General features: G+C 42.6%; 2 protein-coding genes across 3 annotated transcripts in view; one reads left to right on the forward strand and one right to left on the reverse strand.

Moving 5' to 3' along the window:
* The window catches only part of dlgap3 (discs, large (Drosophila) homolog-associated protein 3), a 134604-nt gene extending 122998 nt beyond the window's left edge, over nt 1-11606 (reverse strand). Inside the window, exon 1 of the mRNA XM_030120352.1 lies at nt 11386-11606. The gene's annotated coding sequence lies outside the window, so the exon portion shown is untranslated. The remainder of the gene's footprint in view (nt 1-11385) is intronic.
* A 3778-nt stretch (nt 11607-15384) lies between these two features.
* On the forward strand, nt 15385-25489 carry gja4 (gap junction protein alpha 4). Of its 2 annotated transcripts, XM_030082155.1 has the most exons (3): nt 15385-15391; nt 20779-20823; nt 23410-25489. In XM_030082155.1, exon 3 carries the CDS (start codon nt 23419-23421, stop codon nt 24520-24522), a length of 1104 nt encoding a protein of 367 aa, XP_029938015.1. In that variant the 5' UTR covers nt 15385-15391; nt 20779-20823; nt 23410-23418; the 3' UTR covers nt 24523-25489. The 2 variants fall into 2 exon arrangements, with proteins under 2 accessions (XP_029938015.1, XP_029938014.1); XM_030082154.1 differs by lacking the exon at nt 15385-15391 and having other exon boundaries at nt 20739-20823.
* The last annotated feature ends 720 nt before the right edge of the window (nt 25490-26209 follow it).

Here is a 26209-nt window from a genome sequence, read left to right on the forward strand (position 1 = left end):
GGAGAAAGCTGGGGAATGAACCCTGACAAAACCACCATACACACAGGAAGAACATGCAAACTCAACACCGAAAGGCTCCTCACACCGAGGCAAAAAGCACTCAACACTACATAACTGTGTGTCGCTACCAGCTCTGTATAGTCAGGATAGATATTAAATTGATTTTGTCTGGATTGTGCAAGTATGTGTGCACAGTGGTATAGATCTGACATTCACTAACCATAAAGAAACATTTAAAGCCACAATTAAACCTTTGGGTTCATTAGATTTTCCTCAGGAGGAAAATAAGTCATGAATTTACATGCTATGATAATTAATGACACTTTGCAAGCCATCAGCTTTTTTCGTCTTCTTTTTTTTAACCAAATAAGGAAATAACAGGCCTATTTTGTTTGTCATCCTTCCTCCTACCTCCTCAAACTGCTGACTTCTCTTCTCTTGGGGTTGACACATTGATTTCTGCACACATCAGGAGCACAAACTCAATAAAGATGGGTAATAACTGCCTTGATGAATAAGGACTATTATGACATTTTCACAGAAACAATGGGCTCTATTAATGCAATCATGCGAGAGAAAGAATATGGGTTTCACCACTGGGTGCCAGCTGCCTCCGGCATTTCTTCTGCACACCGCTGTCATGGGGAGCGCTGTAAAGAATGTGTGTATTTTCCCCCAACAATTACTATGGAACACACAGGTGCAGCGCAGACACACACTCCTTGGCATTTGTCTCTCAGCTGTACAACGCAGCAGTAGCTCTGATGTGTAATGTTGAGTTTTGTCATGATTTAACAAATTACATAGAGAAAAACATTCGCAAAAACACACACACACACACACAAGAATGGGGTCACATTGCTTTTACTCTATGGCTTCACGAACGCTTGATGTGATCGATGATCGCGAGTCACGACTATATATATATCATACAACACATCAATTCATGAAACATGAAAGAAGCTCAAGACTGAAAACAGACCCTCACCCACACAGGCAGACGCGCATCCTCTATCAATAAATGAATGAACATATGCTAATATGTTTTCGTTCCAGCAGCACTTGAGCCACAGTCCTTGAATCGGCTTCTCTCATGCTCTGTTTCTCTCTCTCTCTCTCCCTCTGATTTGAGCATGAAATGCTCAGTGATCACTCTGCCGCAGTTCTCCGTGCAGCCAGTAATCATTGCAGCGCTCGCTCACTTATTCTGTCAGTCAGCGAGGAATGGAGAGGGCCAGCTGACACCCGGTATAACCTCGCAAACAGCACACTCGTCAACAGACACTCCAGCAAACACTAACGCAGGCGGCCGAGAGCAAACACGCTGCCGCCGTGGCAAATAAAAAAAGGCGCACGTAAACGCGTGTGCGCGGAAAGACCACCTCGCCCGGCGAGGGATAGGCAATGAACGTGAGCTCGGGGCTCGCCAGGGTGGAAAGGGGAACAATTTCAAGCGCAAGTGCATCAGAGAAGACTACACTAGATACACAAGCGCAAACATTTTTTTTCCACCCGGATAGGTTACAGCAATTACCCTCGCCTCTTTAACCTTGCCGCTCGCCTGCGAGCTCTGTTTCAGGTCCCGTCCGCGACGCCATTCAGACGCGGGGGGTTCGCGGCGGTACGTTTCTCGCCGTTACATCATCCCGAGCGCCGCGAGCGGCCTCCGGACCGACTCCGAGGGCGGACATCACGATTGATGAGAGCGTCAGGTTGACCCACCATAAAGCGGCGGCGGTGATTAAATACTCTTCATCTCCGAGTCAAAAATAAGCGTAGCTCCACCGTGAAGGGGGGCAGGGAGGAATGAAATCGAAGAGTGAACGGCGCGGCGTGTGAAACTCCAACGCCCCGCGAAATCTGGACTAACAACACACGGCTTTTTATTAATGTTTGTCGTCTTGCCAGAACCCGACGCCTGCCAACAAAGAGAGGAGCAGGAGAATGGCTTTTGACACGCGCGCAAAGATAAGCGCTGAAAAGGCTTCAAACAGTCTCTGGAAGTGCTCGGTTAGATTGTCCTTAACTTGAGTGCAGTGGCGGTGGAAGATTATATTGACCACATTAACACAGCATAATTATAGCGTCTAATTGCCGTGCATGGAGATTGCTTAAGTACCTTGAAAAATGCAGTCTATTAAGTGCACGATTTTAATTTTAGAGGTTTTGCAAAAGTTAAATAACGAGGCCCATATTTCACGATTGCCCTCTTTGTATAGTATAAGCCTTTCCTTTCTTATTCCCAACTCAATCAGCTGAGAGGGACACATGCGGTTAATCAGTGGAATATATTCTCTCATTACTGTTTATTAACATTTTGAGGGCACGGGAAATGTAACCCCGCATGTTTGCGATGTGTTATTTAACGTAATTATGTGCTACGTGGGGGCAGCATTAGATCTAATTTGTAAATATATGTTCGTGGAGTCGTTTTCCATCTGGATTGCATGCGTGGAGAGAGAAGAAATAAAGTTTTAATCATTGTGATTTGAGAGAGCGGGATCTACCCTCTTCTGATCAATAAACTCATCAGCTTAATTGTTTTTCCTAAAACTCCTTCCGGACAAAAAATATTTAAAGCAAATGCCTTTAAAATTGGCAACTCTTTCTCATTGATGTTTAACTTACGAACGCTTTGTTTTATCTTACAAAATAATTTGTGCCTGTACGGCTGGGCATCTTGTATTTTAATGATAGAAAATACTGTTAATGACTTTAATCTCTCTGAACATTTAAAGCTCTGCAAGCATTACCGCTTATGGTTTTGTAGAATGTGTCTTTATGGTTTGTCTTCATAACAGTCAGCCGTAAAACTTCTTTTAATGAGAAAATCTCAAGTTTTAAACTCAACCTTTCTTTTTTTTGTCTCAAAACTGACAATGGCATGCTGGGATAATGCATACCCTTCTTAAAATGATTCAAGTTTCACCACAAATCATCGCACCCTGGTGTTAACACACAATCAAGATATAGTTGATAGTGATACTTCGGGGAAACAGTTGAGAGGGCTCTGAATACTCCGTAAGTGTTTATGTTCACGTTCATCACTTAAATTCATCTACTACAGTGGTTTCCCAACTTTTTCCCAGCAGTCAGCCTCATTGAGACCCAGGGTCTCATTTTCAAGAGCTGCACTTCTTTTAATTAATAAATATCAAATTCATTAACAAAAACACCAAATCGATTTTTGTGTTTCTATAAAATCATGTGAAACAGTGAAATGACTAAAAGGACTTCGTGTTTCACATTGTAACACAATCATTTTTTTCAACATTTATTGCCGTCAAGATATATTCTAGAAGTGTTATTTAAAATTTAAAACAAAAGCAGAACACCGGAAGACAAATAAAACAGTAAAACTTGAGCATTAACTTTGAACAATCAAACAGGTGAAACAAAACGGCTGTGTGGTTCGGCAGGTCAGGGTTTTAATTAAGTTTACTGCCCCAGACTTTGACAACCACTGATGTGTTAGTTAGCCTATTTAAGTTTAGATAAGATATGAAAACACAATTTACACCAAATTTGAAGTTATGGTACAAACTATGGAATTTTAGGGGAAAAAATGATGAGTAAATGAGTATGGCACATCACAATGTTTCTGCCATGAGCCAGGATATGCTTGAGATAGATGAGTTCTGTGTTCCACACATTTGGAGGTATGCATGGTATGGAACAGACTGACCTGAATCTGTTGATCTCCATATGACACAAGAATTGAAAAAAAAAAACAACAACAACAAACAAAACTTTTCTATTGAAAATAAGTTGGAACTGAAGAAGTATGACTTCTCTCGATGTGTGTGTGTGTGTGTGTGTGCATGTGTGTGTGTGTGTATTTTCTCCAGTTTGCTCCTAAAGTCTAAAAATATACATTTGAGGTTGAGCGGTGACTTCAAATTGCCAGCGGTAGAAGTCTCGGCGTGTGGTTGTGTGTGTCTCTCTGTGTTTGCCCACGCTCAGCTCGGATCTCTGCTGCAGCGACCCCCCCCCACACACACACCACCCCCACCCCACCCCACCCCAAACCCCGCGACCCTGAACTGAATAAAAAACAAGACAGATGGAGGAGACAGCGGGGTCACTGAACTTTGCAGCGCCGTTATTTTGTGTCAAACCTGTCCAACGTTGTGACGCCTCTTCCAGACAGCGGTTTTATTTCCTCATACTGGGGACAAAATATTTGTTCCTCTCACTGTAATTAAAGGGATTTAAGCAGCAAAACATATGAAATAACTGTGTTCTAACATCACAGTAGATGTTAATGCTTTTCAGCTTTGAGATTTCTTCTTCCACATAACAGTGCTCTTTCTCTTGCCCCTTATTCACACCGACTGTGACTGTATATTTGCTGAGCGGTTTAATTACTTTGTTTTTGGTTAATTGACCAGAGTCAATTAACCAATGTAGCTATAATCAGTGTGGCTATAGGCTAGTACTGAAGTAATTTGGGCAGATTCACCAACTACTCTCTCAATTTTTGTGAATTACTCATAATTAATCACACTTTTCGGTTCTTATTTAAAGGGGCTGTATCATGCTTTTTTTTTAGCTAGTCCAAACCCTAGAAATGGCATTAACATGGTAATAGTTTATTTTTGGCGCTAAGGAAAAGTCATTTTGTGCGAAATAAAAGATTTTCTGGGGCTAATTCTGAAACCCGGAAGAGAAAACGCTCCGTTTCACTGAAAATCCCGCCTCTCCCCCTGTGGACTTTGACTGACAGCGTACTTCAGCCAATCAGCGCTTCAAAACAAATACACTGGCTAGCTTTAGCTTTAGCTCTTTAGCTTTAGCTTCTCTACATGCAGAGACACGCGAAAACGTCTTTTCCTGTTAGAAACTCACCAAGCGCAGACTCTTTAGACTCTTGCTCCTGCTTGATTGTTGCTTTCATACGATGGTTAAAGTTTATCTCCGTAATCGGAGTTACAAAAAGCGGCAACGCTGATTGCCGAGGGCCTGCGGGAGGGGGGCTCAGGGGAGCCGTCTTCTCCGTGCGACGTCATGGGAAACAGAGCGTTTTCACAGGTGCGGGTGGGGCTGCCTCTCTGAGCAGCACAAGGAGGAAAGCTCAAACACACAGGCAAGAAGGAAAAAAAACCCATTGGGGGTGTTTTTGGTGAGTACATAACTATATAACAAAAAGTGAATTTTGCATGATACAGCCCCTTTAACATTCCGTCACTCTAAATTTGCAGAGCATGAAAGCACAGTGGACGGAAACTAAATGTTTCGTAGTTCAGTTGATTATAGCAAAATGTATATTATAATAACACATTTGAAATATTATATTTACTTGTGACACAGAAGTCACTTTCACTTCTAAAAGTATGCACTTAAATAATATAAATATCAGTTTTAAAATCAATTTAATCTTTTTGTCACGCGTGATTTCTTGCAAAAAAAACTCTTATTTATTCATTTTTTTAAATAAGTCCCTGTTAATGTGAACACACATGCTGTATATATGAACAGTATCTTGACTGGGATCTATTGATCATAATCAGCATGTGATCTCAGAGGTGGTGAGCACATCCGGTTTCAGAACTTAGGGAATTAAAACTGAAACATAAAATAAAAACTAAAAGCATACGACTTTCGATCACTAATGTAGGTCAAACTAAAAACAAACAATTCCCCCCACTTCCCTTAATGCAGTATAAAGCATCTTTTCTTCTTCTTCCTGTGTGATAAAAGCCATAAATGTCTTTCCAACTCTAGATCCCTGAGTTTTTAAGAGAGGCTTTCCCGTCATAAATTTGTAATCTCCGAGGCCGGGAATAAAAAAAAAAAAAAAAAAAAAAAAAAACCTCAGTGACGCCACCGCCATGTTTTTTTCCCTTTTCTTCTTTTTGAAGAGCTGTTTCCTGAGCGGCGCATCCGAGCCGCCATGTCGAGGAGAACGCTCTCCACGTGAAAAAAAAAACAGGTGAAGGACTCTTTACATTTTCTCGTATTTACTGCAGCCTCTGTTTGATGCGGAACAAAGAAAACCTGAGGGACATGGAGGGAAAAAAAAAAAACTTTTACCCCATGTACTTTGTGATACTTAAAGCAGTTTGATGCGCCGTGACTCATTCCACTTGTCTGAGCTCCATTTGATGCAACTGATCGCCTCTGCTGTGCAGAAGCTCAGAGAAGAGGGGAGATGTTTACGTCTGCTGCGAGCGTCTCCACTCTGCGTACGGAGGAACCACCGGCGCACCTGCTTATTTTAGTCTCAATAACGTCTGCTGCTTCTAATCACCTCATCCGAGCCCGCCCGAGTTTCATAACGACAGTAATCTCCCTCCTTTCGTCTGTTTGCTACTTTGGGGGGAAATACAGCTGCGGGATGGGCAACATTAGAAATGACTGATGTTGCGGCCAATGATGAACTCCAAGGTAAACGTTCTGCTGGTAATTACCACCCGGGCATTAGCCGGCAAGTTGAATTAGACCATGAATCAGTCATGGTTGCCTCCTCAGATCCTGAGCTCGATTTTACATTAGTGCAAAAAAAAAAAAAAAAAAAATCAAATAAATAAAAGAGAGCCACACCTTCTGCCATTGCTGTAGTATTCAGGGTTGTTTTAGGTCCAGCTAACATGAGGGGTTTAATGACATGGCTCCAAATTGAAGACTCCCGGAGTTCTAAATATTGATAAGCAGATGAAGCACAAAGATGATCAACCACGCTGTGCTCATGTAGCACGTGTAGCCGCTGCCAAAAACCTCGCCGTTGTGTCGGTGCGAGCGCAATAAAAAAGCCCGGCTCAGGAATTGAATGTTCTTTATTGATGTGTGCAATATGCAGAATAGCCTCGGAGGGGGTTGCGTGAGTCGGAGGGGTTGAAGGGGAACGGTTTGGAAAATAAAATGCGAGAGAAAGCGGGGAGGGGGAAGTTGCTGTCTTTTGTACAAACACGCGCACCCACCGCTTCTCCAAATGGTTCTCCTCAGCAGGATCCATCAATGCAGTTTTTAAATGAAGGCACTACGTCAACATTAGGGGGTCTTGCTTTAAAATAACCCCACCTGACTCACCCCGTCTGTTAATACAGCGATCAGCTGGAGAGGAAACCATACCTTTAGGAAAATTTCACTTCAAACTTGGACTTGCAGACCACACAAACAGTGAGAGTGCTTTGGTGGGATACTCTATTAATGCTATCTTATTACAAGGTCAGGGAAGTAATAGTGAAGCTGAGAGCTTTGACTCCATAGAAGCAATTAATAGCAAGAGAATCTGATAGGCATTATTACTTTATAGCTCATCCTGTTGCCTGGAATGCTGGGTGTATTTCAGGAAACAGCAACTATTGAATCTCAATCATTATGATCAGATGTTAAGAAATCCATATTTCTGGCTCTGCTTTTGAAAGGAGTGATCTGGTTTTGTAAATATCCCACTCAGCTGGATGCTTTTAATCACGCTTACTGCACGGCTCTGGGAGTGCCTGTTTCACAAACTTCGGCCCGAGCTGAGAAACGTCAGCCGCGCTGATGGATTGCCGCAGAGTTTTGTGTGGACGTTTGTGATCCCAACAGGGCGAAGCCTGATGACTTCGGTGAGCCCAACTTGACTTTTCCTCTACCGTCATGAAACTTGACATTTTTGGCTCAAATCAAAATTGAAATGCAGTAAAAGAGATTGATTACGAACAACGTTGGAGAAGTCCTGTTTTTAATAATTGTCTGAGTACTGCTGGCATGTAAAAACTATCCTTTATGCTCAGGAGATATTCTAATTGGGCCAGACTCTTGTGGTTCACAAGTAGAAGCACCCTGAAAATATCACAACAGTTAACATTAAATCTAATTCAAGCACCACAGAGGTTCCATTCTAAAGCTTGACAGTACTAAATTACAAATACCAGTGGAGCTAATTTGTTCACTCTTAAATAAACTAATAACACTGATGTAATATTATTAGTTTTAGCCTCTCAGCTTTGCAGCAGTGGTTATACGATTTTAAGCAACAATTTTTGTATTTATAACGAGGAAGCCCAAAATAAACTCCTCACTCGGTTGATTTTAGCGTTTTTACCGTCATTCTTATATCTTATATATATATTTTTAAAGTAACTTATTAAAACTGGAACAATACATTTGGGCAAACCTCGCACTGTATAAGTAAATGGGTAAATGCATGAGTTTTCCATAATTTTTAATATGCAATATTTGTAACTGTAAATAAGGCTCTGCTTAGATGTGAAGGTTTGGGTGAAAACGCATAGCAGCACACTGAAACAGCAGAAATGCTGAAAACCAAAGAAGTTTTCATGTTGGGCCACTAGTAGGTGCTGTTCTTCTGAACTGAAACCACCAACACTCACAGAGAACAACACGCCGTGAACATGAAAACGCAACAAAAGAAAAGTTCCACCTTGGAAACCCATTTTCAAAAGGTTGCGTTTTCAGTGGATCTGAGCACCACTGTCATGGTGGAAAGTTTTCCGATTACACTTGAATGTTGTTGTGTGAACGGGGCCTATAAGCTGGAGGGGATGAATGAGGTCTCACCTTCACATTGGCGTTGTAACAGCGACTGTGTTGGCATGAAAACATGAGTATTTCCTTAAATCAAGCCATGCACAGCAGTGAGAATACACTCTAGACCTTTTTAATGTCCCATCTTGTACGGGCATTTGTTAGAAAGCGGCATGATGTTGTAATCAGGTGTTTGACATCGATGAATTCCAACAATGCCTGTGTTCCAAGAAATGACATTTTTCTCTTTGGGTATTACACTGAACAATGAACTGAAGCCACAAAGTGTCTGTGTTGTTTTTCCCTTTCCCCAGATCACTTATCCCTCAGAGAACAGAGTGTGCAGGAACCTTAAAAAGATGCCAAGAAGAACACTTAATCCTTGTGTGCCCATCGAGATGGAGCATTATTACCGAGCTTCTTGTGCGATGGCGAAAAGAAAAAAGAAAAGAGAGTTTGTGCAAGGACAGTTCAACCACCAAAATGAGCTCAAAAATACAAAATATGGCAAGAAATATCCTTTCCTTTATGGCCTTGTTGATTTATTCATTTATCTTTTTATTTATTTGACAAAATACGAACTGATTTTAAGGCTGAATGAGATGCAGTAACCGCCGTTATAATGGTATCTGGCTTTCCTAATGTGCTGTTTTTTTATGTGGTGGAAGGTGATTAGATTCAAAAGGATTGGAACAGCTCCCAACTGCTTTCCAAAACACGCAGCTTTCTTGTTTTCTATTAAAAGGTTTTGTTTGCACCAGAGCAAAAGGACCGTTCATGTGAAAAAGAAAAGGGAATTTGATCAAAATACCATCGGTTGTCTTCTCACGCTTAAGCATCGGCTAACAATATGGAGAAATATTTTCCTCACTGTGTTCTCTCAAGCTAACCTTTCTTTCACATAATGCCTGCATGAACACAGCGTCCTGGTGTAGAAAACAGGACCTGCGGCTTCATTACACCATCTCCACATCTGACGGACTCCAGACAGCAAAGGCAAATTGATTGAGGATGTCTACTGGAAAAGTAGCCACTTTTCCAACTGATCATGCGGGCGGGATGGACCTAGATACGAAGACGGCCCCTTTGTTTCAATCATATGAGGACATGCGTTTGAATGACCAGGATGTGCGGCACATGGCGTTTACGAAGCTGGTAGCCTGATATCCCATCCTGAAACCACAGTATCCGATCAATCCGGTAAAATCTGGCCTCCTGTTGTCAGCTTGTGCAGCGGTGTTGTGCTGAACGCAGGAATAACAACATTAATGCTCCCACCATACAAAATGCAGGGTCTGAAGACCACTACCCCACAACCCACGCACACAAACGCATCAACACGCACTCACTCACTCATCCACAAGCAGTAAGCACACTGCAGCTTGGAGCCAGTCATTAAAGCCAGTGTGCCAGGCTCATTTCAGGGCCACATACTGATAATTTGATCTCCAGTGAGGGGAACCAGCAAAATGAGAGGACATTAGCCTTTGAATGCAAATGTTAGGGGCTCTCCATGTTTTCCCTCTTGTTACATACAATTAAAGATATTTTGCAAAATGACAATCTGCTGAACATCGTGGCATTCGTGACACCGCCTGGAAATGTCTTCACTTTGTGGCATTTTTCAGCTTTGAGCAGCTTTCAGTGGTCCTAATGATACTCCATCAATAAACTTTCACTGCTGCATTCCTGATCCCTCAGCGTCCACTCCTCTTATGGCAGCAGAAAAATCTCAGTGAATGATTTTTTTTTTTTTTTTTTTAGGTTTTTTTTTCTTTGCAAGGTCATCTTTCTGGGTTGGATCCTTTCTCTTTTCAACCCTGGCTCAATCATTCAACATATAGATTCCGTTTACAGCTATATTCCCATCACGCAGTTTGACGTGAACTGTGCTCTCTGCCTATCGAAGGCCTGTCAGATCTGTAGATCTGTGAGGGGGAAAAAAAAAAAAAAAAAAAGCAAACATTATCCACCTCAATAAGCGCCACACACACACAGCAAGGCAGCACCAGAAGATGCAGCGGTGCGGAGACGCACTGAACGGGGCGGTAACTGGAGAGAGCCATGGAACTGGAAGGCGGAATGGGCACCATCGCTCACATCGGCGCAGGAGGAGCGCGGCTGCGCGCTCCCTTCGCCCCCTTTAATCATCCGAGTGTAAATGGTGGAGAGGATAATAAATGTGCAGCATCCTAAGCGACCCCACCTTTCGGGGATTTCCTGGGCCGGGGTGGTCCAGAGGCATCATCTCTCCTCTCCTCTGTCCCGGGCGCCGTGAGTGCGCGCGCGGCTCTGCTCTGTTTAATTAAAACCACCGCGCGTCTCTGCTTTGCAGTGTAAAACGCTCCTGCAGCCAGCGTGAATTCCTCTCCGGGACACGCACACTCGCTACTCACACACACACACACACACACACACACGCATCGCATACAGGCGAGGCGGCGCGCTTTCACGGTCAGCGAACATTTACGCACGGATGAAACTCGGCGATCGCCAACATCTCCGAGTCTTCTCCGTATGCGTGTCCACCAAAGAAACTATGGCGCTTCTCTGTGCGTGACTTTCTTGCGCGCGCGTGCGCGCGCTTGTGTGTATAAAGGAGGAGGGACGAGGGGGTCGTCCTGGGTTCGCAAATGGTGCAACTTCTCGTTTTTTTCCCCCCTCCATCCTGCCAAGTTGACACAGCTGGAAGCCCCGCTGACAGCAAACCGACCGGCGCTTAACGGAACACTGCACCAAAAAAGAGGAGAGCAACGCTCACTGTGCTATCTCCACTAGTCCAAAGAGACATGATCCACACGGCAGCCTACTTTGTGCACAGTGTGCGCGGGGGGGACCGCGTGCGTTCGAGAGGCTGTGCAGGACGGGAGCACCTGCGCATCCGGCCGGCAGACTGACGGGAGTCCTTACCTTCAGGTCGAGCCGCTTTCTTTGCGTCGTTTTCACTGAATCTGCGTTAGAGTGAGAGAAGCGCACGCCTATTCCACAGCTCCCGGATGGCTGTGTGAAGAACGGAGGATGGGAGATCCAGCGGTGGCTCTCTCTCTCTCTCTCTCTCTCCGTCTCTCTCTCTCTCTCTCTCTCTCTCTCTCTCTCTCTCTCTGAGTTATCTCCGCCAACCGATTGGTCCATGAGATCCTCTCCAATGCCCCTGCTGCTCTAGGAGGGGCCAAATGAAACTCCTGTAACCAACAAGGCCAAGACACTGTAAATGGATCAATTTTTCAAACCATTCAGGCTAATGTGTTTTTTTTTTATATTAAAAAAAAATGGAGCAATCCATCTTTGCTGTTCCACTCAGACTTAATCCACATGTTTCTCCTCTCATGATTAAATATATTGGGTATGATTTCTGTTCTATTTTGGGCATAGTTCTCACGCAGCTTCTACAAAGTGGAATTCGAACAAGGTAATGGTGATAAGACATGAGTACAAATTCTCAGTACACTTTCCACCTCGGTATGGTCCAACAGCTAAAAAAAATGAAGGAGCAGAAGATCCCAGACTGTTGGTGAGTCTGAAGGCAAAAAGCATAGAATCGCATATTGAACATGCCATGACACCAAGCACTTAACTTAGACTGACTGTAAATGGGTCAAAGCTGAGAGAGAGAGAGAGAGAGAGGGAGAGGGAGAGAGAGAGAGAGAGAGCAAAACAGTGGAAATAACTCGTTTTCAATACCCCTTCAGGCAATTTCATGATTGCATGAGTGTTTTATTGGTCAATTGAAACCTTGGTGACCTAGATTTGTTTTTCTCATTTTGTTAGTAGAGAGGAGAGACCCACCATTACAATCTTAAATGTGCACTAAAAAAAAAATCCCAATCAATATCAAGTTATTGAAATGTAGTTCTTGTTTTAATTGAGAAATCTTAATAATGTGCTCATACTGTAAGTCATATATGTTATTTTGACCTGTTTGAGTCTAAATCTGGTAACTTGTGTGAGCACTCTATAGGTCTGTCGGGTGACAATGAGAAGAAGCAGCAAAACAAACTGGGTATTGAAGATAAATCAGGTGTTCTCTCAATAATCAAAGACTTTAATGTGATAGTAATCTCAAAAAGAGCTTCAGCTTACAGCGTACAGCCAGCACATCTGTTTTCATCTGCATTAAATGCAGCAAGTAGCGATCTCACAATAAATTTCAGTAAAAAGTAACTTACTGAACTAGACTCAGAAATATAGCAGAAAGCATGGTATCCAGTTTTCTTTTTTTTTAAATATGCCTTATTAAGTTCTATGAAGTGCCTTCAGAGACTGATTTTCTTTTTACTGCATGAATGAAATGAGACAGACCAGCTTCAAGACCCAACATGAGTCCATGGTTTGCATGTACGCATTAAGAGAGAAGTTCGCACACATAAACATGCTGCACACTCCTGCATGGTGCACTCTCACTACTCACTTGTTGGTTGTTGCGTTAAAAAAACACATTCACTCTGATCTCAAAAACAAAGTTTCATTTCTTTCAGGGTGGATAAGTATGCATGATGTATAACTACTTTAAAATTTAATAAGTCTGAGGTTGCTGCCGGCAGTCACACTGTAATTTTCCCACAGTTTAATTCACTGCTGCAGCAGTTTTGACAAACACCTCAGCATCTTGGGCTAGTGAGGGAAAGTTTGTTATTAATGCCGCTAATGTGGAAGCCAAATAAAGGTTTCACCAGCAGTGGTGACGTGACTTCGCTCCTCTGAGACGGTGTGACTGTTTCCACAGTTGGGTTTACGGGGCAGGAGCGTCTCACCGGTTTCAGCACCATGGTCAGTGACACAGCCACACGCTGCTGAGAGTGGCCGTTTGCGTCTGCTTGTTTGTGTGTTTTTAACTGTCCTCGCCACCCGACTAAGCAAAGGCAGAGATGTGGACTGTCGGGATGAGAGCGTTTGCACGGGGGTAAGATCAGAGCTGAGACAATGCCTTCCCTGACTGGTGTCAACTTTGGTGTTAAACTTCACATGGCGCTGTCTGCCACGCGAAACGCGGTGTGATCACATCTGCCTTTGATTGCTTTAGAAGGCGGCGAGAGGGGCGTGCTGAGAATTGCTCACACGGAAGATCGTGGATCTGCATAAAGAAGTTTCCACACACCTCGTTCCAGACGAATGTCAAGCTGCACATAGGTTATGTTGATTAAACACAACATGCAACACTCTTCTACATTAGAATTTAACTCAATCTGAGTATTAGTGTTTATGCAGAGTATAGAATCCACCTTCCTGAGTGTTAAACTCATTATGTTTATGCCGTCACCTTCTCATGTAGTCAATTACATCGCAGCCATAGCGCACCAATTTCCTGCATAACCACACCACTGGCATTTCCAGTTCTCGCTCCCTCTCTCTCCTCTGTAAGGCAGCCTAATGAATATTTATTGGTTCAATGGGTCAAGGTGTATTATCCACATTTTCTAGCACGGCACAACATGCGCTCCTGCCTCTCATGTGAGTGGCAGGGCATTCATCACCGGGGTGGAATCGTTTACAGCTCAGCCTTGCACCACCTGCTTCACAGCCTGCCAGCAGATCTGCCTGTATCTTCATTAGCACTCGTCTGAACTATGCTAAAGCCAGATGTCAGGAGGCCCTGACCTCGGTTCACAGCAGACTGGTTGCATTTTGGTTATGGAAGAAGATCTTCATCTAGTTTCTCTCCAGGCTCCAGCTGTGAGGTTTTTTTTTTTTTGGCTGTTTTCTCTTATTCTTTTCTGCAGATACTGTGATTGAAGTTCAGCGCTGTCCCTGGTCACAGAATAAATTGGAAACGTAATTTTCAGCACCTCAAACATTGGCTGGATTGGTATTTGGAAAAAGAAAAAGAACCACTTGCACTTTCGATGTATGTTCACGGTATAAGTGTAGGCAATGCAAGGATTTCCCATGAGGACCCATGTGGTTAAAACAAGTAAAAGTCAATAACAAAAGAAAACACTAACCTTTCTCACAAGATCTCAAGAAAAAACCTAAATAAGCTTTGCCTAGGATGCACAAGGGTGTAGTAGTTAGTGCTCCTGCATCACAGCTAGAAGATCATGGTTCAACTCCTTTCAGTTTTGGAGTTTGCATGTTATCCCAAAAAAATGTTTTCTATGACCAGCCCCTCTCACAGTCTTATCATGTAGATTAACTACTGTAAAGAATCTCAAAACTTTAGTATGATTTTAGACCAAAGGTCTCAAACACATTTTTAGTTCAGGGGACATACACGGCCCAGTTTCAACAATAATGATAGAAAATTACTACAACTTTAACCTAAAGCCAACTGAATACAGTGAAATGTCCCAAAATATTTTTCTTTCAGTTGTTGTGTTTTGCATGTTTTTACAAACTCACCCTGACAGCGCGGCTTTGAGGCTAATGCTAGTTTGCGTTTTCACAGTGGTCTACTGCAGGATCACGGATCTCTTCTTCGGGTCTCTTTGTCGTGTTGTGTCCACCGCTTTTAAGAAAGGTGTTTTAAAAAAGAGAGAAAAAAAATCAACGTTTTCTTCAAGATTTTGACAGTTCACTTGATGGTTTGACGGGTCGGATTGAAGCCTCTTGTGGGCTGGTTTTGGCACACGGGCCTTATGTTTGACACACTTAGATGCATCTGCAAAGTAGAGAAGCTTAATATCAAAATAATTCAAGTCATTTGGGAATTTCTGAGAATTACAGAATCACATACTAACCGGATTGCTTTCACAGTCAGTCAGCGCTATTCCCACCTCAACAAATCGATCACCTTCAAAATCCAACCGTTCTAATTGATCCCTAAACAAATGCGATGAGCTCTTATTTGCAGTGAACCCTCTCCGGACCTTTTGATGTGAGGAAACTTGCTGATCCGCCTTGTCCTCCTTTTCTAATAAAGCTGTCATCAGCTGCCAGCGTGCACTTTCATGGCATCCCTCCAGGCTGGCTGAGATCAATAGTGCCTGTCGGGGGAGTGGTCCCTGGGTGTAATAAGGCTGGAAGACACATGGTAGGAAGGCCGCATGGGGATGTGGCGAACCCCCCACTCCCAATATGAAGCCAATTTGAGCAGAAGGACATGACACTTTGTTTACATGTGAGATTGTTAAGAAGGAAAGAGGGGAATTGGTCACAGCTCAGCTGAAGGATAACCGCACCAAATGTAGGGTGAGAACCAGATCTGAAGCAGTGGCTTGAGCGCACGACGCTTCGACATACATACATTTATACGTCAATCACTTCAGACGATCTACAGCCCTGCCTGCGCCATGCATATTTCATCAAACAACATGCAAAGCTGCAGAGGCCGTAGCTCATGCAGCTCTGACATCTTTACTAACCAGGCAGCAGTGATAGACACACACTGCTTTCTGTGCTGGAAATTTACTGTTGACGTGACAGGATGATGGAGTGAGTGGGGGGGGGGGATTCTCACGCCGTTCCATGCAAACGTACACCCACACAACGCCGAAACGTTGGCTTTATATCACACCACGTAAGTCGGGAGGAAGTCGTGCTTCTCTATTTTTCTCCCCTCAGTCTTGCAGATTAATTTTGCATGATGTGATATGTCACAAGAACTTTGCTGCTCCGCTTGCAACCTCTCATGTGTAACATAGCAATGTTTAGAAATGCAAAGCTGGAGCCTTTTTTTCCTTTTTTACAAGAATCTGCATCATTGTGTATGAAGCAGAGCGCAAATATATCCCTAACAGATATAATAAAAGCAGTCGGTCATCCAAGGAATCACAGGCCCGAGATAAAGCTGTAATAATACTGCTGATAAACAATACCAGGAGTCAAAAGCTTCTCCAGCGGCTCTGTGAAGCTGAATATCATGAATATTTGTATGAAATGTCATGGCAGTCCATCTGATAATAGAGGAGGTTTTATAGTCCAGATCAAAAGGCGAGATGAACCCAGCAGCCGCAAGAGGAGAAAAAAATTACTATGGATTTTGACATGGTGCTTTTCTGAAAATCAATTTTCAACTCAACACATTAAGTCAGACTAAGGTGCGATTGGGTGGAAGGTGTTATTTCCCACTTTTTCTTATGATTATCACTCAGTCTGGAAAAGTACGGGAGACTTTAAACAACCTTTTTTCTTTAGTCAATGTAGGCTTGTATTGTAATGAAGAAATACATTAAAAAAAAAAAAAGAAGCTACAATTACAGGTTGCAGATCCATAACCTAGGCTGTTTTATTCTACTCGTCATTTCTCAACCTCATTTGCCAAATAAAAATGACAAATTCTTAATGTATGCAAGACAATCATACAAGTCAACTGAGGATCCCTCAAATGTATAAATATGAAGCCCAGATATAATTCTGTACAAAAGTGCAGAAGCTGCTGGATGAGGACCCCAGACCGATGTGCTCGAGGCTAAATTCTTATTATTCACTCTAAATTGAGACGAGTTCAAGATGGATTTCCATAATGACGAGGAGATCTTTCCCTGAGAAAAAATATATATAAAATTTTAGGAATATATTACAAATTCACACATTATTGAATCCCTGCAAACACAAAAAGCTGAATTGATGTTTCGCAAAACTGTTTTTCCAGATTGCAGGAATTTAACCCGTGTTAACATCAGACGCTCAAACAGAAACCTGCTGACGGATCCCTCTGCTTCATAAAAAAACCAAAGCAGGCCACACTTTTATAGAGCACCACAACAGAGGGCTGGCTTGAAAGATCAATTTTTTATCCAAAAGACTGATCAAATTTCTTTTAACTATAATAAGATAGACTGATTAAGCAGTATTTGATTTATTTATTTGCCACTGGGTGGCACGTGATCTTTAATAAATCTGATTCTGTGTTTTTTTCACTTTCATTTTGGATTTTTTTTTCCTCCTTTGTTTCTCTCTGTACTTTAAATGTTTGTTGTACAGCACTTTGTAATGCGGGTGCTATTATTGTCTTCGCTTTTATCTCCTTCTTTCTATTATTATCGATGGATCGGGTCCTTTGTTCTCTCATTTTTCGCTGATAAGGATGCACCAATTTGACTGGTAATTCCTTGTAGATCTTGGAACATAAAAAAAAAAGAAAAAAAGAAAGAAAAAAGAAACATTTCTCATCAACACCCCCCCCCCCCCCCCCCCCAAACTCATAATTTGATGGCCTAACTCATCTCTGAATTAGTTCTCCTATTTTATATTCATATCTGTATTATCGAGCTCACAAAACACAACAGTCAATGAGAGAAGGTCTCCGGTGGCGAGTAACTGATTGGAGTTGAAGTTGGTAATTAGTTTCAGGGATACTGTTTCGGTGAGGAGGGACGCGGCGAGCACGGGAAGGCATATAACGCAGCTCATGAATGGAAACCGTTCCATTACACTCCGGCGGCTGTCCTCACTTCCCTCCTCGCCGCTCACCCGCAGATGTAATGACCAAAGAAAAGAGCAAGACGCTGATCTGTCAGGATGATTCACTGTCAATTTTACAGGCTTTTTATAACAGTCTGCTCTGTGCAGCGGGCATGGAGATTGACCCGGCCTCCCAACTCATCTCATATTCTCAGTACATATTGGAATCTAATGAAGGCTGCATTGTCAGGAGATGGCTTCTGGCGGGAGGGACAAAAAATAAAATCTTACCTTGACTAAATGTATGGTCATAACCTCAATGACCATATGCAGCAGGATATATCCACGCCGCATGACGTGTGAGCTGGAGCGATACAGCGCTGAGCAGCAAAGCTGCGGTTACATGGATTATAACTAATCCGATTAAACACCAATCTGATTAAAATCACATCATGTAAACACTTCGTTCTGATCAGAATGATTGGCACGATTCAATTAAAATATGAGCTTTTCATAGGGGGGAGGTCTAACCCGGTTTGTGACTGATCAAAATCTATGTAAACAAACGCTAACACTGCCGGAGCTTTGTGTGCATGTTTAGGGAATATAGCACAGGAGATCACACTGCCACATCAAAACTGCTGTTGTGGTCTCTGCCCAGCAGTACCGTGATCATATTCTGATCTTTAGTGCAGCTTAAATAAAAAACACAAGTGTGATTACTCTACATAGGAAATCAGTCTTAAATTCTGGTGGGTAAATCTGGATCATGTGCAAACAGCCAACAGCTGAATCAAGATATCTGTGGAACCTATGATCTGATCACTTCACTCAGTGCTCATGCAGATCGCTCATCCAGGAATAATTCCATGAGATTAAGCACAAAAGAGACAGATTCTGAGCAAATATAGTTGAATTGAATGAACATTTGCCAGTGCTTTAATTTCTGGAGACATGAGAAAGCCTTTGGGTTTGATGCAGATTGTGTCAAAACTGACTAAAGATATGATATGTAAACGACAAATAACCTTTTATTTTACATTGACTCCATTTGCATATCACAGTGAAACAGGCCTGTTATGGAAAAAAAAAATAAAGATTCTGTTTTTATTCAGTACATTGCCCCAAGGTATCACATTATTTCTATTAGAAGTTCCACTGGGGAACAGACAGTCTGAATCACAGCGACATCTTGGGGTTGTTTAAGTTCAGTCTCGCTGCACATCTGCAAACAAAGCCTGTGCACTGCCGGGCTGCTGTCTGAGACTTAGCTGAAAAAAAAAGAAAAAAAAGAAGACAGCCCACAGATTTTCCAGTGAACACTGAAACAAAGCGAGCTCTCACTGCATTTTGCAGCACGAGCAGGCAGAGTTTGGATGAAAGCTAAAGGATGGGTTTATCAACACCCACATGTATCCACACATCACCAGTCCTCTTGACGCACTGTAACTGCTTAATTGTACCTTCAGTCCTAAAACCACATATTAACCTTTTAATGCACATGTATTAGAGGAGCAGCGGCGGTGTGGTCAAACATGAGCCCACCGAGTCAAACACAGCCCAACACATGCAAACTCCATGATTTACATTCATTTCTACCACAAACTCCTCCAAAGCAAGATAGATCAAACAACCTCATTCTAATCATCAGTGTAACGCAAATATTAGGTATCAAGTTAAGGAAAAAAAGAACGTTGACCTTCAATTGCGTCTGGAATGCCATATCATCTTTGCTGTAAAGAATACATCTAAATGTAGTGTTTGCTTTACTAATGCAATTGCAATACTCAAATTGCAGGAACTTAAAAAAATATTTAATTTGCCTGCGCTTCTCACTCTCGTACTTAAATACAGTAATCTTCTGTGCTCCATTTAAAGTTATAAACTGCTGCTGACTGCACGCACGATATGAATTATGTATTCAGACCTGATTTGAACTTTCAGCCAAAAACTTTCTTTTAAGAGCTGCTTTATATCTAAATTTGTATTATAATTCTGTAATTTTTTCAACATGGTTATTTGTCTGAGAAATGTGCTTAAGTTGTTGAGATGAATGGTACTAACATATGATATAAACTCATGTAACTTTTAAATTTAGTGTTTGAGAGGAGTACCCTGCATTTGCTCTTACCTTGACATTTTTATATACACTATTTTAAACAAATTCAGAAACATAACCATAACCTTGATTGTTTTATTCAACTGTAAGGGAAACACAGTCTGAGGCAGGGACTGGCCATCAGCGCTCAAAACACATAAATCCATACTGACACGGATACATTATGATTCACATTGGAGTCGATTGTGGGAATTCAGTGGCGGGTGAGTCATGTGTGTCTTAGAAATGAGTGTGGCGCCATTATGTGGCTTAATGGAAAATTACACGTTCTCGCTCCTGTTCGTGGCCTGACGGTCCAGTGCGCGCAATTCCAGAGTTTTGATGATTAAGTAAGTCCTACATTTTTTTTTTTTAGAAAAAAAAAATATAAAGTACACAAAAAAAGAGGGAATTATATGATTCACAGAAATCATAGAATCATAGAAATATATTTAATTGATAGAAATGCGCTTTTTTTTTTATCTTACAGCCCAGAACCCGAGAGTCTGTTGATTGGGACATTTATCACACTTGGAAATAAGCACTTGAATGTCCTTAAAAGTCCTTGCAGTCTGTTGTCAATTCATGCACTGATCTCATTTCTTCTGACCTTCAGAAACAGCCGCAAACTTCTTAAAATTACTACAAACTTTGCGCAACTTAACCCCCGACCGTTGGAGCGCACAGTTTGGAGCAACCGCTCTGAGTTCATCCATCTCCATTTCCTGGACGAAGTTCCTGAGGGAGGGTCAGAGCAGCAGGCATGGGAAAGTTCTCCTAACTTTTTCCGATTACAACGATTCTTAAAAAAAAAAAAAAAAAAAAAAAAAAAAGGAGGAGGGGGGCAAAAGCCGAAGCGACTGGCGCAGCGGTGCGCAAAGAGAGCGGAGCCGACAGGCAGGGAGGACAGAGACTGCTGAGACCAGAGGACAGACAGCCAGGAGACAGACCCACCTTCACGAGAGAGAAAGGTAAGGATCCACAAGGATCTGGTTCTACTGACAGTTACTTTCCTTCTCTGGAGGATCGTACAGAATTCAACTTTCATTCTGACTCAGTACTTTGGAAATCTTAGCACGTTTACTTAATCTTCTTTTCTTTTGTACTGCTCCTCTGTTTATTTAATTAAAGGCTTTACAGTTCATTTAGAACTTTCAACGTTTTTAAATAACTTGATATAACACCTCTTTTAACCACATCTAAGCGTCGCGCAAATTCACGTTTGGTAGATGTTTTTTTGTTAAACCAATGCCATGCACTACTTTTTTCTTTTCTTTTTTTTTTTTAATGAAGCACAATAAAGCTAATTAAAGGGCTCCTGTTATTTGCAACTAACAATTAATCCGTTAGATAAAACTTTCTAAACATTTTGTGTGATGTCTCTTTCATCACTTGTTCTTTTAACACCACACTTTCCCATAATGCAACAGTAATAAACACTCTATTGATGATAAACGTGGTCAAATTAAGACGACTTTAAATGTGGACTTAGAAACAGTGCTTGAGATCTTACTTTAAACTGTGTCTGGGCTTCTTTTTCACTCTATTTTACTTCTTTAAGTGAAGTATCAATACAGTGTTGAGATTGTCCCTGTGTTATGTGGAGATAACAGTAATCCTGAAGACAGTACCTGAATCCTGAATGTGGATCGGCTCAGCGTTGACCCCGTGCTGCCACAGCAGGACCAGAATCCCTGATTGTCTTGTCTCATCCTGTCAGAGGAGTTGTAACTGCACCACTGGGAGCCTTTTTTTTTTCTCCCTGAAGGGAAGAAATAACAGAAAAACATAAAAAGTCCAAACAAATACACAAATGTCACCATGGTCCCTGACCTCCCCGACACAGGATGTTTACTCAGATGTGTGTGTCCGTGCGTGCGTGACGGCCGACCACTGACTGTGTCATTCATCGTTTATCATTTTAAAACAAACAATCTCACTCTGTAGCACAAGAAAAACACACAGAATCGACAACACAGCATTATTTGTAATGCACAGTCAAACCTGGATAAATGTATTAAACGCAGCTGTAAAAGTGAGAGCGGCCTCTTTTGGACTGCCTCACTCGAACAGTGAAAGTGTACATATTAAATGTTAAATTAGGGCCATATGTTTGTGTTTCAGTTCACTTCAGTGTATGGGGGGCGGCGGCGGCGGCGTGCTTTTCACTTCTTAATGATGAGGAGCTGGAGCCCACCTTAACAACAGTGTGAGCTCATGGAAGAAATAAGATGTGGGGGTTTCAGCCAAACACACGTTCGTCAGTTTAAAAAAAAAAGAAATAAAAGACAGAAACACTCGGAGTAACTCAGCACGTTTCTTGCTTATAGACGCACTTACTTTCGCATTAGCCGTGCTTCCATGAGAAGTTTCTAATTGAACCAAAAGTGCACCACTTACGTAGGTGATAAGTGGCACATTCAAACCAATCTGCTCAGCGGTTGAGCAGTAAAGACTGAGATGATCAAAATATATAATCTGAGTAACACCTACGACTACGACTGCCGACAGACATAATAATTGAGGTACTTGACACAGCAGTTCACACTTTGACACAAGTGAAAAGAACCAAACACAACTATCAATAACACTATTAACGTCAGAACATTGAAATAAATCATGAAATCAGTGTTTAAATCTTGAATATCTCATCCCAAACTCCCATGATTCATTGCGACACTACCATCGTCATTGTTAAATTCTTCAAAGAGCCCGTTTCCTTTATGCTGTGACCAACACTAACCATGCCGATGTGGTGTCCTTACCCCACTAGAACTATTAGAAATAAATTTCACTTGCCATGAAACGTTGCTTGTATCAAGGTTTTTCGTCCTGCTAACCCACTGTCGAACTTGTCCAAACATGCTGTGTGACGAGAGGGAACTTAAAATTGTGAAGTCAACGTTGACAAAATCAAATTATCAAGCCAAGTTTGTTAAGTTATAACAACTTAAATTTTGTTTTAAACCCATCAAGAATGAATTTGGAGTTCAAATTGCAAGCAAAATGAAGTTGATGTAATTAGGAAAATTTTTATTTATTCATAACTTGAAAAACATAAGTTTGAAACTTAGAAAGTTTATAAAAATCAACTAATTACAATTTTTACTTGGATCCATGTATTAAATCAAGCTTCTCTGTTAGAAGCTTCTCTGAGTTACTTTTTAGAGTGCAAGACATAAATTGACTTGAGTTTTACTCCGTAAGAATTAAAAACAAAAAAAATCATGTTAATCTAAAGAAGTCATGATTAAAAAAATAAATAAATGGAGGGTGAAAGTATTCAATATTTCATTAAAACACACATTTCCAGAACTAAATGTATTGTTGGTATAATTAAGACTAATTCAATTCTTTGAGCTGTGGACAGGGGGAGACGGGGAATCGAACTTGCAGACTGAGAGGTGACCACTCTACTCAGTGAGCCAGTTGAAAGCATCTGCCAAACCAGAAGAAATGCACTTTTCAATACCTGTGGATTCAGAAATCATGACCTGTGAACTGAAAAGCTTTGAACCTCTAATATCTTCATTTTCTCCCGTCCTGCTTCGTCTCAGGAGCAGAGGATGTCCAGAGCTGACTGGTCCTTTCTGGAGCACCTGCTGGAGGAGGGCCAGGAGTACTCAACAGCCGTCGGCCGCGTCTGGCTCACCGTGCTCTTCCTGTTTCGCATGCTGGTGCTGGGGACCGCCGCCGAGTCAGCGTGGGATGACGAGCAGGCCGACTTTGTCTGCAACACCCGGCAGCCCGGCTGCCCCGCCGTGTGTTACGACAGAGCCTTCCCCATATCGCACTTCCGCTACTTTGTCCTCCAGGTCATTTTTGTCTCGACGCCGACCATCTTCTACTTTGGATATGTGGCCGTAATCAGTGCGAAGGCCAAGAGAAAAGAGGAGGATGAGAAGAGAGACAATGACGGCGTCGTTATGCAGAGGGACGACGGCGAGGTGAATAAAGAAAATGAAGAAGGGAAGGAGAAAGAAAAGGGGAGTGAGAAAGACAAGAAATCGTACAAGCCTCCTCCGGAGGTCCCGAAGCTGAAAGGCAGACTGCTGGGGGCGTACGCGTTCAGCATCTTCCTGAAAGTCGTCCTGGAGGTTGGCTTCATCGTCGGGCTTTGGTTCCTTTACGGCGGCTTCTTCATCGCAGCAAAGTTCGAGTGCACGGGGTTTCCCTGTCCTCACACGGTGGACTGTTTTGTCTCCCGGCCCACGGAGAAGACCATCTTCACCGTCTACACTCAGGTCATCGCCGTCGTCTCCCTCCTCCTCAACCTGGCGGAGCTCCTCCACCTGCTCCAGCTCGCCATCTCCCACCGGCTGGAGAAACGCTACCGCGCCGAGCAGCAGGACTATTTACCGCGGGTCAAAGCGGCTCCGGCCCAGGAGGAAAACCTGGAGCTCCAGTCGGACGCGGCGTGTACTTATCAGGAAGTCGGCCACATGAACCCGCCCGTGCAGGGTGACGTTCCCCGCTATCCCAATCCCTGCGAGAGCTACGGAGATGTGGCGATAGAGGTGAACGATCTGCTTCCCACTTATGTGAACTACATGGGAGCCATGAGGACTACGCACTCCCCTCGAATACATTATAAGAAGCACGCACGTCATGCTGGGAAAAACACTAAAACTCCCCATAAGAGTCACTCAAAACAGAAACATTATGTTTGATGGATTGTCTTCTTCATTGAAGCTCTCTCCTTCAGTTTTCCTGTTTTTGTTTTTTGAAATGCCATCCTGCACATGACACTTGACTACAAAGAGTACAGGGCGAGCACTTAACATGGAGGAGATGCCTCAGAGGCAGACAGACGTTCGGGCAGCGAGTCGCCAAATAAATGGATCCATTCAAAATAAAAATATTTTGAAGAACTCCCCTCAAAGGCAAAGAGAATGAGACTCCGTGATGAGAAGAGATTAAAGTCATGAGATGCCTTCATGCAACATTTAATGGCTCTTAGTGCTGGATGTGACAGCGGAGGAAAACAGAACGGCGGCGGGTGTGGGGGTCTGTGGAGGGTTTTTCTGTGTGTGTGTTTTTATGGGAGGGAAGTGAGCAGAGTCACATTCAGCCATATTCCCCTGAGATTTGCACTGTAACCCCTGGAGTTGCATAAAGCCCCCCCCCCTTCCTTTCTCCCAGTGGCTCTTCCCAGCTCGGAATGAAGCGGTTTCAGGATCCCGCTCTGGTCCCCGGAGGATAATGGCTGTGTGGATGCAGGCATGCATGCATGCACACACACAATATACTTTTCGCCTTTCACCCAGTGAGATCTGGTCTTTGGGTGTTTGGGGACTGGGGAGGTTGGGGTTACGAAGGGGGAACATGAACCATGGGAATTGTGGAGATGAACATGACTTACCATTGTCAGTAAGCGTATTATTGTTCCTATGAAGAAAGAGGATGAGGACCGCCGCGCACACTGCTCACTGAATAATGCAGAGACAAACATCCACTTTGAAGCCCAAACGATCCAGCGAGGCAGAGATGGAACTGAAAAGATGCTTTGCACAATAAAGTGGACTGAAAGCGGTACAGAAATGTACAGATTCAATGAATTTCATGATTACTGTATTTAATATTTCAAATATTGTGAACAGTTGGTATTTATTTTACGAAAAATAAACTTAAAAGTACATTGAATTAACCATGGCGGTGTTTGAAATGCACAAAATATTCTTCACAAGAACAAAGACTTCTGTTTAATTTGAGTTCTTGGGTGCATGATGGCTTTATGCCAATCAACTCGACGTGTCCACAAGTGAAAGTATTAATACAAGTACCCTCCGGAGGGAAAGAAAGAGTCAAAAAAACTGATTAAATCTTTGGAGTAGTTTTTACAAACCTGTATATCTGGCAATAAGGAGGATACGGGCATCGTTTGCGTCAGTAAAAGTTCATATAAGGTAGAGCAGCACTGAGAGTTGGCTCTCTTTAATATCCCCTGGAGGGTGCGGGCTGTTAATGCTGTTGTGTGTAGAGGAAAATGATAAAATCCAGAACTCGGCACCCTCAACAACGGTGCTCGCTCGGGCTCCGAAAGAATGTAGCCATATGTCTTTTCGGAGATGTATCTGCAGCGCTCCGCAGTCTCGTGTTCACTTCCAGCAATTTACTGAACTGTCTCCATGATGATAAGCAGTTATCGATGGCAGGAAAGGAGGTTAATGGGAAGTAGAACTGAGACAGGCTGACAACACCGCAAAGACTTTGAACTGTGTGTGAGGTGAAACGCGAACGCTACCGAGCAGCTGAAAAACATTTGAATTATTTAATAACAGGAAAGGCTATTTCACAGCCCTTAAAGTAGAAGGCGGTTTTATTGGAGGTTTGTGTTGAGGGTAAATTGGCAGACAC

This window comes from Salarias fasciatus, chromosome 22 (assembly GCF_902148845.1).
Source record: "Salarias fasciatus chromosome 22, fSalaFa1.1, whole genome shotgun sequence".
NCBI lineage: Eukaryota > Metazoa > Chordata > Actinopteri > Blenniiformes > Blenniidae > Salarias > Salarias fasciatus.

Bases quoted from the DNA above. Each gene is read 5' to 3' on its own strand.
- gja4 (XM_030082155.1), top strand. From the start codon at position 23,419: ATGTCCAGAGCTGACTGGTCCTTTCTGGAGCACCTGCTGGAGGAGGGC.